Here is a 14,695-nt window from a genome sequence, read left to right as displayed (position 1 = left end):
ATCATAGATACCAAATAAGCATAACAACAGTTACACCTGATAATAGACCATAGAGATGACCTTTGGAAGAGTCCCAGTAAGTGGAAAGCACACCCGAAGAAAATTTTGAAGCAACTAAGGGAAGGTACACTTGCAACAAGATTGATCAGTTTGGAAATTTCGCAAATGGATCATTTTGAAAGAATATGTAGAATCTGTGTGTATATTTTGATATATTTTAACTATGATAAGATATAATATTGCATATTATCCTCTGAGTCTCTTTTCAGTATACATTATTTCAAGCTTTTGAGAAATATTAATGATGATAAGAGTTCGTTTTAAATGTAAATATCGTTTTATTGCAAAAATAATAAATAACAGTTAATCGAAAATGACATGCATAATAGAAAATAATGATACATATGCCGTATATAACAAGGTGACACGTTAATTCGCGGATCGTCAGGAATGCGTGGAAATCGTCAATTCGAGGTAAGATGGTGGATCCTTTGTGTATGGTGGACAGTTTGAAACAGACACTTTAGGTAACGTGACTTCTGACGTCACGTCTGTAAATGTGTATGGCGGGGGTGGGTCGGTGTCCGTTCCATCTTGAACAGTAGCTGATATTGTTGGCACTTGTGACGTAGTTGCTGTGGAGAACATAATGATTGATTAACTGATTATCGTTATTAATAAGCACTTTAAATCCGGTAGTAGTATTATGTTAAATTAAGATATGTGATTTCATTTCTATAGATACATTTATATTCTTCTGTAAACATTTTTCGTATTTAACCCCAAAACACAATTGCAAAACAAGATTTGAATTACCAAGGCATACATGATTATAGATGGTGTAATATTAGTTTATGGCGCAACAATTGTTTTAGTTTGATACCTTAGATGCGATGTTTGTACCAGACGACGATGTACTTGATTGTATAAAAAATCCATTGATTAATATTGATTAATATTGCATGATTCTAAAGATAACAGTATGGAAGTAATTCTCTCAACGTAATGCGTAATTATTCAACCCGTTTATGATATATGGGTCGTATATTATATGATCACAGACTATTTACATGCCCTAAACTTCGAAACACAGAAGTACTCGTATATATCCTTAATCATAACCACTATAAGTGTCCCCACTCACTAGACGATTACCCCTCTAAAGGGAAAGTGACAAATTACAAATGTTACAGGACCTCAGAAATCAGATGGCTCTGGCATGATTGAATGCCTTCAGCGGGAGCATATAAATAAAAACCTCATTTACTGTGAAGCAGATTGTGATTTATATGAAAATGATAATAAAAACAACACTAGTATGTGTATATGTTTGTAGCAATAACAAGGGAAATAACTCCGAATACACTGGTATAATTTGTAGTGTCCTCCCGGATTTTTATTGCATTCGTATTGTTTTGTAAACAGAACATGTGTGATTAAATATTAGATCATTGAGTTTAACAATATTTTTTTATCAATATTCATTCAAGTATACATGTTTTTTAATTTCAAACCATTACCTGTGTTTCCAGTATTGTAATTGATAATGAAAACGTATGAGTATTACAATTGTTTGTCTTATGTCTAAATGCACTAATAATCTGAGAATAACTGTATATATGTATAAATCGTAAACTTACTTCTTGAAAATTTTCTTTGACACGCCCGGATAGCATTGGAAATGACGAATACGATCAATACGAGTATGATGAGGGTGATGACGGGGGAGGCATAGAACAAAATAACGTTCGGTATATCTCTGTAATATAAATGACGTCACAATCAAATCACAGGATTTCATGGGTGGAAATTTGATTAGTACAATGTGTTCATTACTACAACGTACAATACTTATTGTTTAAGATTGCGTGACATAGCGTTACATCTCGTACCTTCTCCAGAATGTAATTGTTTAATCAAATACTGATGTATCACATTTAAATATAACTACTGTTCTTATTTCATCATGCAGAATGTAAATCAATTAAGGACATGCAATGCAAACCATGAAGCACAATTAAAGGGTAGTTTCGTAGTACCTGGTGCTGAATTAACATTATTGAGATTTGGGTACTTACGATTTAACAGTGGTACTACCCGACGGATTAATCGTTGTAGTGTGGGAGAACTTCTGTGCACGGACAACTGCAATTAAAACAACGATTTCAAAGAATAAGAGATATGACCGATCATGCACTGTTCTAATTCTGAAAATAATATTTAAACTAAAATGACATTAAAACACGTTCTGTGTGCTATTTATCCCAAAGGTGATATTAACGCCAGCGACCATTTCCTCATTTCCGGCCTATTTAATAACATTTCCCCCACGATTGCTCATTTTAGCAATGAAGTTGTAAAATCAACCATTATCTCCATAGATAAAGCGTATATCTACTGTGATATATAATATACATTTGCAGACTTTACACCAATGCATGGCTTGTTTAACGAGCAAGTTTTACGTCTATACTATAATACGTTATTTAATCTGCCAGTAACACGTAATATACATGTGCACGCGCTTAGACGATGACAAGCAAATTTCAGGACTTGTTTTGATGATTCCGAGAGTTGTAGATAAAAATAAAATTATCATTTAAAATGCCCTTTAAAACAAGAATCAAACACCAAACAAACAACAATCGATATTGTTCTTTTTGATCATCAAATGACAAAACCACAATTTGGAAAAGATAATCACGATTGTACACAAATGATATCCCATATCTTTGATCACATAGATATAGACAATTTCCGTAATATTAGAATAGTCACCTTAAATCAAGCTATAATGAGACTGACAATACGTGATACTCCATATCAGGTAAGTATTTATTTTAGACGTTATACGTGATATAAGTTGAATACGGAGCGTTGGGTAGCGATACGGTTCAGTGCACTACTCCGTGTTTTAGATCGGTTAATCCACACTGGAGCCGTACACACGTGTATAAGAATAGCTATTAGTGTGGAAAATCGAGTTCAATAAATAGTTATATGTGTTCCAAAGAAAAGCTCATAACAGGTGTGATCCGACCCGACCTCATAGGGCTCAGGTCACTCATTACATCAACCAAACTAGTCCTCCACCGGTCTGTTTTGTCGATTACTTCACGGTAACCATGGCCTGAGTGTGACTAATACGACAATTCTATAAATACGCACTCGAGAAGTGTAATTCCTCTAATGCAATGACTGAAATCTTAACATTAAAATGATTTTCTCTCCATAATAGTCAACGTATTGTGTAAATATGTTTTATGTCACTGGGAATAAATCAATAAATTATGATCAATTGTCTGATTAGAGTAGAAGTATGTAACTTCACATAGATAAATAGATATATAAAATCATGTTATTGGTCAAAATCAGCTTTATACCTCTATAACTAATTCGCAGAACAAGTTACAAGGTATACGTGACACTCATCATCCATCCAATGCTACAGTACTGTCACACTGCAGTGATCAACAATTCCTGTACATCCCTCATCCATCTGACATTATCGCGCCTTTCTGAATATATGCACACCATGTACTGCTACTGATAATACAAACTGCTACTTAAGTATGATTTTGCATGAACATGTGCTTGCTCTACTATGGCACACACATATACTTCTAATAATCTTAATATAATAATATATACTTGACAGATGCATGCATTTATTTCAGGAAGTAATTTGCTACACAAGAAACATAGTTAAATGAATACCATTATCTCCCTTATGGAATTGCACCACCAATCATAGTCATTTACCTGTTTTTTCTCTGAATACGGATCTATTAATTAACAAGAACTTATATATTAACATAATTAATACCCAGTATTTAATATTGAAATTCATATACAGTGCGTAGCTTGATGGAAAACAATGAACATGTCCTTGTTATTTCCCTGTTACATCGAGAGTTGTTAATTTCGAGACAATTACATAATTCCATTTTACGTAAACTACATCTAACTGTGAAGAACATTTATTTTAGAACAAGTGTATAGACTTTACGCACTGTATAACCATATTGTGATATATATAGCACTGATGCAGTTTGTCTATACTTGCGTGTGTTTTTTTTTAAATTATTTAAATAACACCTTTAATGACTATGTTTAAAACTGTATATAACTTACCTTCCAGAGTGTATAGAAGTAGCAATATTACCGGTTGGCCAGTCTGTCCTCCTGCCATGGTAAACATGGACACATTAGGTCTACGTGTATTGTTAGACTGGTTATATATACAAATATACCCGTAAACACCGACCGATAAACAGTCGAGGCTACTGGGGTAGAACGGGCTGTACACGTGATGTGTTTACATATGTATTAGAAGTTATGAAAACATCTAAAAAATGAAGGCGACCCAGATTTTAAAAATAAACTCACATACTGAATTAGCTGCGTCACTAGCTGGTAATATGATGTGACCCCTGAAATTGAATGCGGAAATTTCGAATGTAAGACAAGCTAGTGTAGAGCATTAAGCTGACATGTTTTAGACTTAAAGGCGATCAAAACATGTTGTCAACTGTGTATGCATTGTATGCATAAATAGTGCAATGATTAAGGAAATGATCCTGCATATCATCGTTATGTTTATGCACCGTGTTAAAGTTTTCGTAGTGTAATACATTTGAACCATTTATGACACCAAATCTAGAATATAGTATAATTTATCCCAAACGTTTTAGAATAAAATATGTGATTATAATATTCCTTATGTTTTAAACGGCACCTGTATTTATTTTGGGCGTATGCTACCGAATTCAGCTTGAATTTACGGCATCGGTTACAAAAGTATTTCTTTTGTTTTATATATCATACCTATATAGTCGATTATCATCTAACCTGAATAGTACTACTTTTATATGCGCTATTTAGGTTTACTTAGGCTTTCAGTGTCCCAGATTTTACTTCCGAGGTGACATAGGATACGAACTTTGTCACGGTCAAGGAAACCCTGGTGATTAAATTATCACAACTTTGTTTACGTTTTATATCGGTCATGGTTTCTGGTATCATACTCTAACCATCACAGCAGGTATGGGAACTTTCGTAATTGTTGATGATATGATGTTCCGGGGTTAATTTTTATTTTTCGAAAAAAATATAGAACAGGGAAAACTATTTAAATGTTCGGCCATAAGGCCGTCATTTCACCTTGTCTTTATTTTATAAAGATTCAATACTAGCTTTATTAATTATTTAAGGTAAACTACAAATACCTGTGAACTAAGAGAAAACGCGAGATATGGTGAAGTTAAACAAATACATTTTGTACTTTGCTTACAATATAATCTCTGTAGTAATGATTCAAACGCCAATCAGCTACTTTAAAATATATACTACATGAAGACAATGATAACATAATACTAGACTACAATGATTGACCGACTCAAGAACGTCTTTTTAAAAAAATAACTGGCATTGTGATGCTAGCACTTGCATATTTTACAAATGTGACTCTGGAACATTCCAATCTATTCAAGTTGACTCCCTATGATCTACTAGTTTGACATCTGCCTCTTTCATCATCTCCTGGCTAGGTTTTTGGCACTTTAAGCCTTCTGTCCGGCATCATTCCATCACCTTGTTGGGGGCATTGACGCCTACTTCTACATAAGATCAGTTCAGTTCAGTTCTTTATTACTTTAAACCATTTGGTTTATCAGTACAGTTCATATATATACAGTGCAGACAGGAAAAACAATACCATATGTAGAGGCACACAACACACTCGCAGCGTACACGTTTGTATAGTGTAGAGAGACATCTCACATAATTATTCTCGATACAATAAGATCAATATTCTTAATCTCGTCATTTCCATTAGCTCAGGCAGATCAGTCAACGAATAGATGATTATAAGTCATAGTGTGATAACCATGGTAGTGGTAACACCAACTCAGGAGGAAAATGGTATTTGATAAAAAGCTGGCTTTATGTGATTCCGACATATATCGTATTTATACAAGACTTTGGAAATTCTTACAGGAACGGTTGTAACACTTTTTCAACTGAATAACTGAATATATCCTGGGTAGATTTATATTCACCATGTATACTTCTGTTTTACTATATACATGTACTTTATTCTGGATTGGTGCACTGTTCACATTGTATATCATACAGTGAAATCACTATGCAAGATAAATCAAGGATACATTACACTAACACAATTTTCAGTGATACGTCCAGACATGGGTTGACTGGTCTTAGCATTGACCCCTTACTGATTGTCTATGTGTGGGCATGATTAGGACGTGGTGGCGCGATAAAACAAATGACAGACATTTGCAATAGATTGTACAAAACAAAATAATGGATGTATAAAAAGCTGGACATCTTAAGATAGTTATCAATATGGAGTATATTATTATATACCGACCTGGTCGACCGAGCAATATTTTAGATTCTACCAGATCATTATTACATCGTACTGACCGAATCAAAAGTCATATATTTTTATATGAGAAACGAAACTTGTTTGCAAAACGGTGAAATTGCATACTTTTATGTTGAAACTGACATTGGGCATTGTGACGTCAAAAGTATTATGACGTCATCAACGCAATATTGACTGGGAATTTTATTTTATTTTATTTTATTAGAAACATCAGGTAATTATCTCAAAATACTAACCTCCGCGCGACCATGTTGTAGCTATGTGTATAGAGGAAAATCTGACAATACCTAATATTATAATATTAACCAAACAACAGTAAAATGTTTTTTTTTCTGTTTATTACATAATAGGTCACGCATAAAGATAACATGATTATAGTTTTATTGATAAAATGACAGGCAAATCTTCATAAGATTTAAATGGATACTCCAAATACTATATGTAATTGTTCTGTGACACTGATGACAGCTCTAAGTTTGCTGGAGGGCTCTTAGTATAAATTGGGTAGTTAGTAGATGGTTGTTCTGCTGAGGATCCGTCCATTCGAACGTCTGTGAATGTATATGGAGGTGGCGGTTCGCCATGTGATCCGTTTTGTATACTTCCTGATATTGTTGATAGTGTTGGATGTCCTGCAACATCATAAAAACCGTATCGTTATAACTACATGTCACGTTCATGCAATGCATCGCATGGAATCTATATACCTCTTTGAAACTGCTTTAAGAATCTATGACATATACACAGTGACCAGTTACTGCAACACAAAACAGCTACCTGATGCAGTTTTTACATTCAGTTTTCAAATACACTGTACATATTTTACATTTTAACTTGTTCTTCATTCATATATCTACATCCTTGTAGATATAAATCTTACCTGTACTCCTGTCTATTGTTGGCATACATAACTTTATACAGCAGTCTACCTGTATATGTGAACTTATCCGTATCAAAATAAGGATGGGCCTACCTCTAGCTGTCCGTGCCCTGCACATATGTATGAGTTGATGCAGACAACATAAACATATTAGGAAGGTGATGACTATGATGGCCGGGTACATGTAGAACATAGCCCCACCTGAAAGCCCGCTATAATACGAAACAAATATCACGATAATTTTAAATTTTCATGATAATTTAAAAACAATTATTATAATAACGGTGTATGGTGATCATTGTATAAATAGCAAACCGAAACTCGTATATCATTATGTGATAAATAAAGATGGGCATGCGTGTTCGACGTCAAATCATTTGAATAGTCTAGTGCCTCCACACCTGTGGCTTTGTAACTTTTAAACACTTGACGTGTCAGTGTCATTTTTTTAAATACTTTATGCATGTAATAAGAACCATTAAACACATTAACCGTATTCTTCCATAACGTTTTCTTAAAAACGCTACAGACTACGTATCTTCAGCTGGGCTTTGTGACCTTATGTCCATTTACGTATAGCGACATGTGTACATTAATTGTTTATGATGCAATTTAAATTGTTGCTAGGTAACATAACGAAGCAAAATCACATAACTAAGTTGAAGTTATTTTGGCAATGCAGGATACATGGCGTATTTGAGAACATCGTTTAAGTTTTACACTGAAGCAATAGACAATAGTACAGTGTCACTTTACCTGTCGTAATACAACAAGGAACGATACAACGGAGACAAAGGTCCTAAATATTTGTTACTAAAGGTTAAAGGTGAGGATCGATTCATCTTTGGAATTAAATGGTTTCTATCTTCCCTTTACCCCAGAATACATCATGCAGAGTAATACTTACGGTACCGGAGTGGAAGTATCAAAGTAAATAGAAGCTGGATAAAAATGTTGAGCAAACACTTCTGAAAACAAAAACAAACCCTGATGGAGTAATTAGAGTAAATATTGACATTAACATGTATATTAAAATCCTATCAACACCTATATGCTTTCCCGATTTAACATATACCACACCTGGTCATTCACAACTGTTAAATGGTAAACTTATTGTTTTCTGACATTTGCCTATTATTCGGATAAACAACTGGTAGCTTATTTGGTTTCATTTTACCTGATTATTGGTTTACTATTGTTTAACGTCATATTAACAGTTAAGGTTATCTTAGGACCGCCTCCGTTGCGTGCGACATGCATGCTGTGGTAAGGGCATATGTGTGTTTTTGGAGGTTGCGGTAGTACCGGAATTTTATTGATTTAAAGTGCTATCTTAATGAAGCAAACTGCCTCGGACACCAGCAGAGCACCCTACCCGGTCACATTATACTAACAACGTGCAAACCAGTCGTCCAACTCCCAAAATACTGAGCGCTAAGCAGGAGTAGCATCTACAAATTTTAAAACGACTCTGGTATGTTTCGGCCAGGGAACAGAACCCAAAGCCTTCCTCACAGTTGCAAACACTCAACTAAGGCAAGGGTATATAACCAAAAGCCTTTTCAACAGGGGCGAATGCTCAACTAAAGACCACGGTACAGAACCCAAAGCATACTCCACAGGGTTATTTCACATGTATTTCTAGCTAAAACAGTGCGGTCATTTAAGGACAGAGTACGTCCAAGAATGAACGGACCCATGGAGGCATTTACGGTGATATAACACTTGATTGCCTCGCCGGGACATAGTTCTCAGACAGGCGCTCATCCCGGTCACAGCATACGGATACATACATTACTGCTAACTTTTAAGTTGAACCTCAAGCAGCAAGATCTTGTATACATATCATAGACTTTGTCTCTGAATAAATCTAATTATTTTCTGTACCCGTATACACTCTTCAGATGTCTTATAATATGCTAACTAGATATTTTGACACAGCTGCTTTCCTAGGCAAGGTAATATTGAGCAATTCTTATATAAATTAAGTATTTTTTGTTTGACTTATTCGCCGATCTTAGTAGCTATTAGCTACCTCGTTGAACAACCTAGAGAGAGCCGTTGCTTAACTTATCCTATGTCAAATACTATGATATTATTGGATTAACTTTGAAAGTTACATATATTCTACATATCAATAAGATTAGATGATGTCTTAGATATATCACAAAGAATATGTCGTTTCATTTAATGTCAATTCGATAAAATCATGGCTTACCGTATCTTAAGCGGATTTAATCGATAGTCCTTTACCTAAATCGTTTTCTGAAATCCTATTTGTTTTCAACTTTTCAATAATTGCTTTTCTTGGGTGACATTTAAATATGCTGATATATGTACAATGTACGTTGCAATTCACATTTAGGTTGTCTTGTAATTTCTGATGACCAGGGCTTTTGTCGACAAAATTTAAACCATTGTCACCATTTCATTCGCAGTGGGTTTCATTTTGACGTCTCCTCTTTTGAAGAATATTTGCTAATATAAGATATTGTTTCGTAATCTATTTCAAACATTCAGCGCTTTCTTAACATTATATTTACATCAGAAATCGATATTGGTATTTGAAACATCCTACCCATATTAACACTGTCCTTTGGTTAAGAAATACTGCATTGCTGTATAATAAAGCAAAAAGGTGAAAAGTGATTAATTTCCATCCATTTAGATATGCTTGGGCTCATCCCAGCTATTGTAAAAGACCCTATTTAGCTATATGAAATGTATACAGCTTGTCAGTAACTAGGTATGAGTTTTTTTTTTTAATGTTTTATAGTATTATTTTACATAATATTACCTGCCTCATAAGTGTGTCTTTTCTTTTATTTAAAACGGAAGGGAATCTAAAGTTTACTTCAATGCAAAAAGCTGCGTTTGATATACAGCTTTAACATTCCTCTCGGTTTACCGATAATGACGCAGCTAGTGTACAGTATGTATTGTGTGCAATGCATCTTAACCTCTGTAAACAAGCTTAACCAGAACAAAAATGTGATACGTGTGTCAGATAGGGATACAAACAGATATATCGAATTCTACATCATGTACATTTCCTTTTTTGGAACCCTTAGTAATGTTAGGACTGTGAGAAACTAAATTATGAAAGTTCAAAAATCAGAAAATAGAAAACATCAGATACAAACAACACGATTGCTTATGATAATAACAATTAAAAAGTTTCAAATAAATTTGTGAAAAATAAAAATTCAAGTCTTGTGACCAAGGTTTTAAAATATTGTATAACTAGTACTATATTTTCAGACAGCAGTAGATTGATATTTGTAGTGATTATATACATGTCTTGATTTACTCGAGGTAAACTCATTCATTAATTAGTTTAATAAGTATGCTTTCGTTAACATCTACATCCCCAAGGAAACTATTTGTGTTTATAAAGCTTTCTCTACAATAGACAGATGAAAATATCGAAAAATGTACAGTAATGATAAAGTATTTCTAGGACACTTAATGCTATTACGATATTCAGGATGTTTTACAGTCCAGGATATTGGTCGGCATTTTATTTGCATTGGTATTACACAAGCTTTCGTAGGTTAGTAAAGGTTGGGTTTTTCAAACAATGTTAATTTCCCATAGCTGTCGGCCTAAACAATTTTCGATTTAGATACAAGTCATCGATACATTTCTTTGTGCCATCAAATTTGCTTCCCTTGACTAAACAATTAACCCATTTCAATCGATGATAAACGTGCCTAATGAACTAATTATTTAACTAAATTATCTAAGAACGCAGATTGTCACAAAACAGATACAAAAATTATTATGTTAACGAAAATATATTAAAATTTAAACAATAAACTAAACATCAAAATACTAAAACAGTAAGCATACCGCCGTTAATAGTTTTTTAAGCATTTTGTAAAAAAAATGCCAACTTTTTGTAAACAAATCACGTTTTTTATGTATTTCATATTCAGTTCATTCAAAATTTTCGCATAAAGAGCTTTATCACTACTCCTATGCTGTGGAACTTTACCATTTGTAGAAAGTGTTCATTTTTGATTTTTTGGCTTTAATGTGTGTCACGCCAATTACTTAACATTACATAGCAGACCACCCTGTTACACCCCTAACCCTAATGTACACATGTGCCTTTCCTAATATATAACAATCCGTAGCACGCATACAAGTAATGGCGTCATGTGTAGGATACATGTAAACAAATAGATAAATAGATAAATAGATAGATAAATAGATAAATAGATAAATACAAACGAAATAACCGCAGAGCACGGTACCTTCAAATTCCTGTTTTAAATGCTTCATGTTCGATATTTTCTCGGCCACTTTATTTAGAGAACTCTTTGAAAACCCTTGTTGCTTCCTTATGAATATGATTAATAACATGAAGGAGAGCCTTCGAATAATTAAGGGAACATGACGGGGCGATTTGATTCCGAGTGGGTGATATCATGTACTTAACCTTACGGCCCTGGATGCAGGGTTATTTGAAGATTTGTTTACCTGAAGGTATCCTATTTCCCGAGGTCTTGCCCGAGGGAAATATAAGAGATGAGGGTAAATAAAACTTCATATCACCCTGCATCCAGGGCCATAGATCTTTTTATTATACCTAATATATTCAGTAAAGATGATACTCAAAAATAAGCTTTTTTCTTACAAACCTCTGTAATCCCAGCTGCACATTTCATTGATAAGATTCAAGGCCAATGTGTTATTGACAGTTTCGTTGTGAAACTCTTGGAAACAGTTTGCGTGTTCATTTGTTGATATTTTCGTGTTCTGAGCAATCTTGTTTTGCATAATTTTATCTATTTCTACCTCTTCGACTGCACGAAAACGTTTGGGTTTATGTTCATCTGCCATTTGTTAACATCTGCAATGGAGAAAACTCCTCGCAACAGAATATTAGGGTCGCCATGGGGGCACGCACTCCAGCGATATACGATGTTTCATTTTCCTGGCTCACGCGGCTTAGGGAAATATGATGTTTTATTTCCCGGCCACATGATGAGTTTCGGATAATCACAGGCACTGTTTTAAATATTTGGTTTAATAATATGTTTTATAAGCCCGGCACATGAAAATACGCTGTTAGATAAGTAAGGTATACATATATCACGCAACACGCCTTTTATGTTATGTCACACTTAATACACGACGTTTTACTTCTCAGAAATATGAGAATAAATATCTCCAAATTTGCATCTAAATAGTCATGCTATATACCATAATGCTGTAGAAGCTAACAGGGTTTTTCCTATAGAGTTACCTTGTGGTAAGATGTAGCATGGAATAAATCTAAGTCACACAAATAATCCAACCTGAAAAATAGCCATGTGTCTATAGCACGGGATAGGAGTATTGTATGACCGGATCTGACTTTATGTACTTATAAACATTTATTTTGTTTTGACTTTGACATGCAGATGTTGACTGTCAATATAATTCTTCATATATGGCATAAAAGCAGGCATTTCAAACAATAAAACTGTTGCTGTATCATAATTTTAAGACATCATCGTTTTTAAGACAAATTATAAACTAAAAGCCATGTCTTGATATTCTGGATATTGCCTAATAAGGTAATTAGCTCATTTGAATCACAGATATTGCACAAAATAGCCATGCTGTTTTGCTCACAAGCGTCTATAGCACGCAATAGGAGCATTGGTTTGAGGAAATTTGACTTTTCAATATATATATACATTGGCTCTATTTTGAATTTGAAATGCAAATATGGGATTGTGAATAATATCGCACGAAAATGACATATACAGAAGTATTTCAAATATCAAAAAAATGTTTTATCAAACAATTTCAATAACTTGGCAAGACGGGATAGGAGTATTGTATGACCGGATCTGACTTTATGTACTTATATGCCATAATTTTGTGATATCATTCACGACCACCATTTGCATTTCAAGGTCAAAATGATAACAGTGTTTATACATATAATAAAGTAAAATCTGGTCAAACCAATGTTCCTATTTTGTGCTTGAGACACATGTGAACAAAACGACATGGCTAGTTTGTGCAATATATGCGATACAAAGAAACATGCATTTTCCGTATGTTTTACTGAAATTTGCAAACCGCATAACAAATTACATTTCAACAGCAAGGCCCATGGTTTGGCATGATACATATTAAAATGAAAAATAAAATTAAAAAGTTATTTCTGTTAAATCGCACTATAGTAGGAATTTATAGGGTTGTAAAAAATCACTGCTTTGTCTGGTTTTGCTGTTTAGATGCCCCTTTAAAACCTCTCTCTTATCATGATCAGATGTCTTAAAATTATGATACAGGAACATTTTAATTGATTGAAATGCCCCACTTTTGCGATAGCTGTGTAATATTATTCACAGCTGCCATTTACAAGAATTGGAAGAAACTGTTAGAATCCACAACAAATTATTGGTGATTTCCATGACACTACATGTCGAAACAAACATTTGCTATATTAAATGACTCTATTCGTGTTTGAAATTCAGCATTGTTCTCTTATATAGACGGCCATTAAGTTATCTCATTTGCACAATAGTAGGATGGTCTTGTAAAATATCACTGTTTTTACTGGATTTGCTGTTTGGCTAACTCTTATATAATTTGGTATGCAACTAGCCTGTTTTTAATATCTACTCATGTAAGTTTATATAGAAAAAGCTTCAAATACAACGAGATATATATTACACATCATATAAACGTAAAGGTAGATAAAGCATACTGAAGTTGGCCTACTTACCTGGGGATATTAATGCCATCGCGGCTATGTGTTTTAGACCAGGCATGTCGCTCCACATAGACTACATTCGACCATACCCTTCTCCTCTGACACTCGGAATACCTACACATTACGTACCCGAACTGTTAAGGTACAATATCCTTTGTTATGTTACTAAATATAGCGTATTTTAAGCTATTCTTAGATTCATGCATTTTTTGTTGAGTCAAAGTTAAATGGGAAACTAAACACGGAAATGAGGATATCGCCACGAGACATAAGGCTTCATGATCAATATAACTGTTTATTTCGAAGTTGAACATACTTAGATTATACATGTATGTGTCAGTCTTCGTGATATCTTAACCGAGCCATCAACAGTTTTAAACAGAACAAAGTACTTTGTCAGAATATGAATTGATACAATTAAAAACAACACATTTTGTTATGAAATATAGTCAGGTCGTGCAAATCGTCCATGTTGTCACGTTTTTTCATTACAACAGCTACCTTCATGTATTGATTTTTTTAAATTCTATAATGAAACTATCAAAGCCTTTTGATTTGGGTTTTATTGGTTTTATTAACCTGAACAAAATATCAAACCAGGAAGACCAGTCCAAAGTCGTCCTCGGTCAATGTTTTTGTCGGGTAAGTAAGTCCTTGTATCGACATTATCAAAAAGCTATAACTG

General features: G+C 34.0%; 2 protein-coding genes across 2 annotated transcripts; both read right to left on the bottom strand.

The window, feature by feature from the left end:
• Window positions 1–318: 318 nt before the first annotated feature.
• LOC117327873 lies at window positions 319–4,283 on the bottom strand. Its single transcript, XM_033885094.1, has 4 exons — window positions 4,135–4,283; window positions 2,079–2,145; window positions 1,641–1,759; window positions 319–635 (listed from the first exon to the last, which is right to left on the bottom strand). Exons 1-4 carry the CDS (start codon window positions 4,199–4,201, stop codon window positions 445–447), a joined length of 444 nt encoding a protein of 147 aa, XP_033740985.1. The 5' UTR covers window positions 4,202–4,283; the 3' UTR covers window positions 319–444.
• A 2,442-nt stretch (window positions 4,284–6,725) lies between these two features.
• On the bottom strand, window positions 6,726–14,146 carry LOC117327872. The gene is made up of 4 exons (XM_033885093.1): window positions 14,023–14,146; window positions 8,197–8,257; window positions 7,383–7,501; window positions 6,726–7,041 (listed from the first exon to the last, which is right to left on the bottom strand). The coding sequence occupies exons 1-4, from the start codon at window positions 14,078–14,080 to the stop codon at window positions 6,845–6,847; spliced, it is 435 nt and encodes a 144-aa protein (XP_033740984.1). The 5' UTR covers window positions 14,081–14,146; the 3' UTR covers window positions 6,726–6,844.
• Between the last annotated feature and the right edge of the window lie 549 nt (window positions 14,147–14,695).

The sequence above is a fragment of the Pecten maximus genome, chromosome 5 (genome assembly GCF_902652985.1).
Source record: "Pecten maximus chromosome 5, xPecMax1.1, whole genome shotgun sequence".
NCBI classification, from domain to species: domain Eukaryota; kingdom Metazoa; phylum Mollusca; class Bivalvia; order Pectinida; family Pectinidae; genus Pecten; species Pecten maximus.
The sequence above is the reverse complement of the archived record's forward strand: the minus strand, read 5'-3'. Positions and strand labels throughout refer to the sequence as shown.

Excerpts from the sequence above, each read along its gene's own strand:
- LOC117327873 (XM_033885094.1), bottom strand. The coding sequence starts at position 4,201 with ATGTTTACCATGGCAGGAGGACAGACTGGCCAACCGGTAATATTGCTA. Across the intron at positions 2,146-4,134 it reads ACTTCTATACACTCTGGAAG|TTGTCCGTGCACAGAAGTTC; the intron begins GTAAGTTATATA and ends TTTTAATTGCAG. Across the intron at positions 1,760-2,078 it reads GGTAGTACCACTGTTAAATC|AGATATACCGAACGTTATTT; the intron begins GTAAGTACCCAA and ends TTTATATTACAG.
- LOC117327872 (XM_033885093.1), bottom strand. The coding sequence starts at position 14,080 with ATGTGGAGCGACATGCCTGGTCTAAAACACATAGCCGCGATGGCATTA. Across the intron at positions 7,502-8,196 it reads GATACTTCCACTCCGGTACC|CGGGCTTTCAGGTGGGGCTA; the intron begins GTAAGTATTACT and ends TTCGTATTATAG. Across the intron at positions 7,042-7,382 it reads CAGGGCACGGACAGCTAGAG|GACATCCAACACTATCAACA; the intron begins GTAGGCCCATCC and ends ATGATGTTGCAG.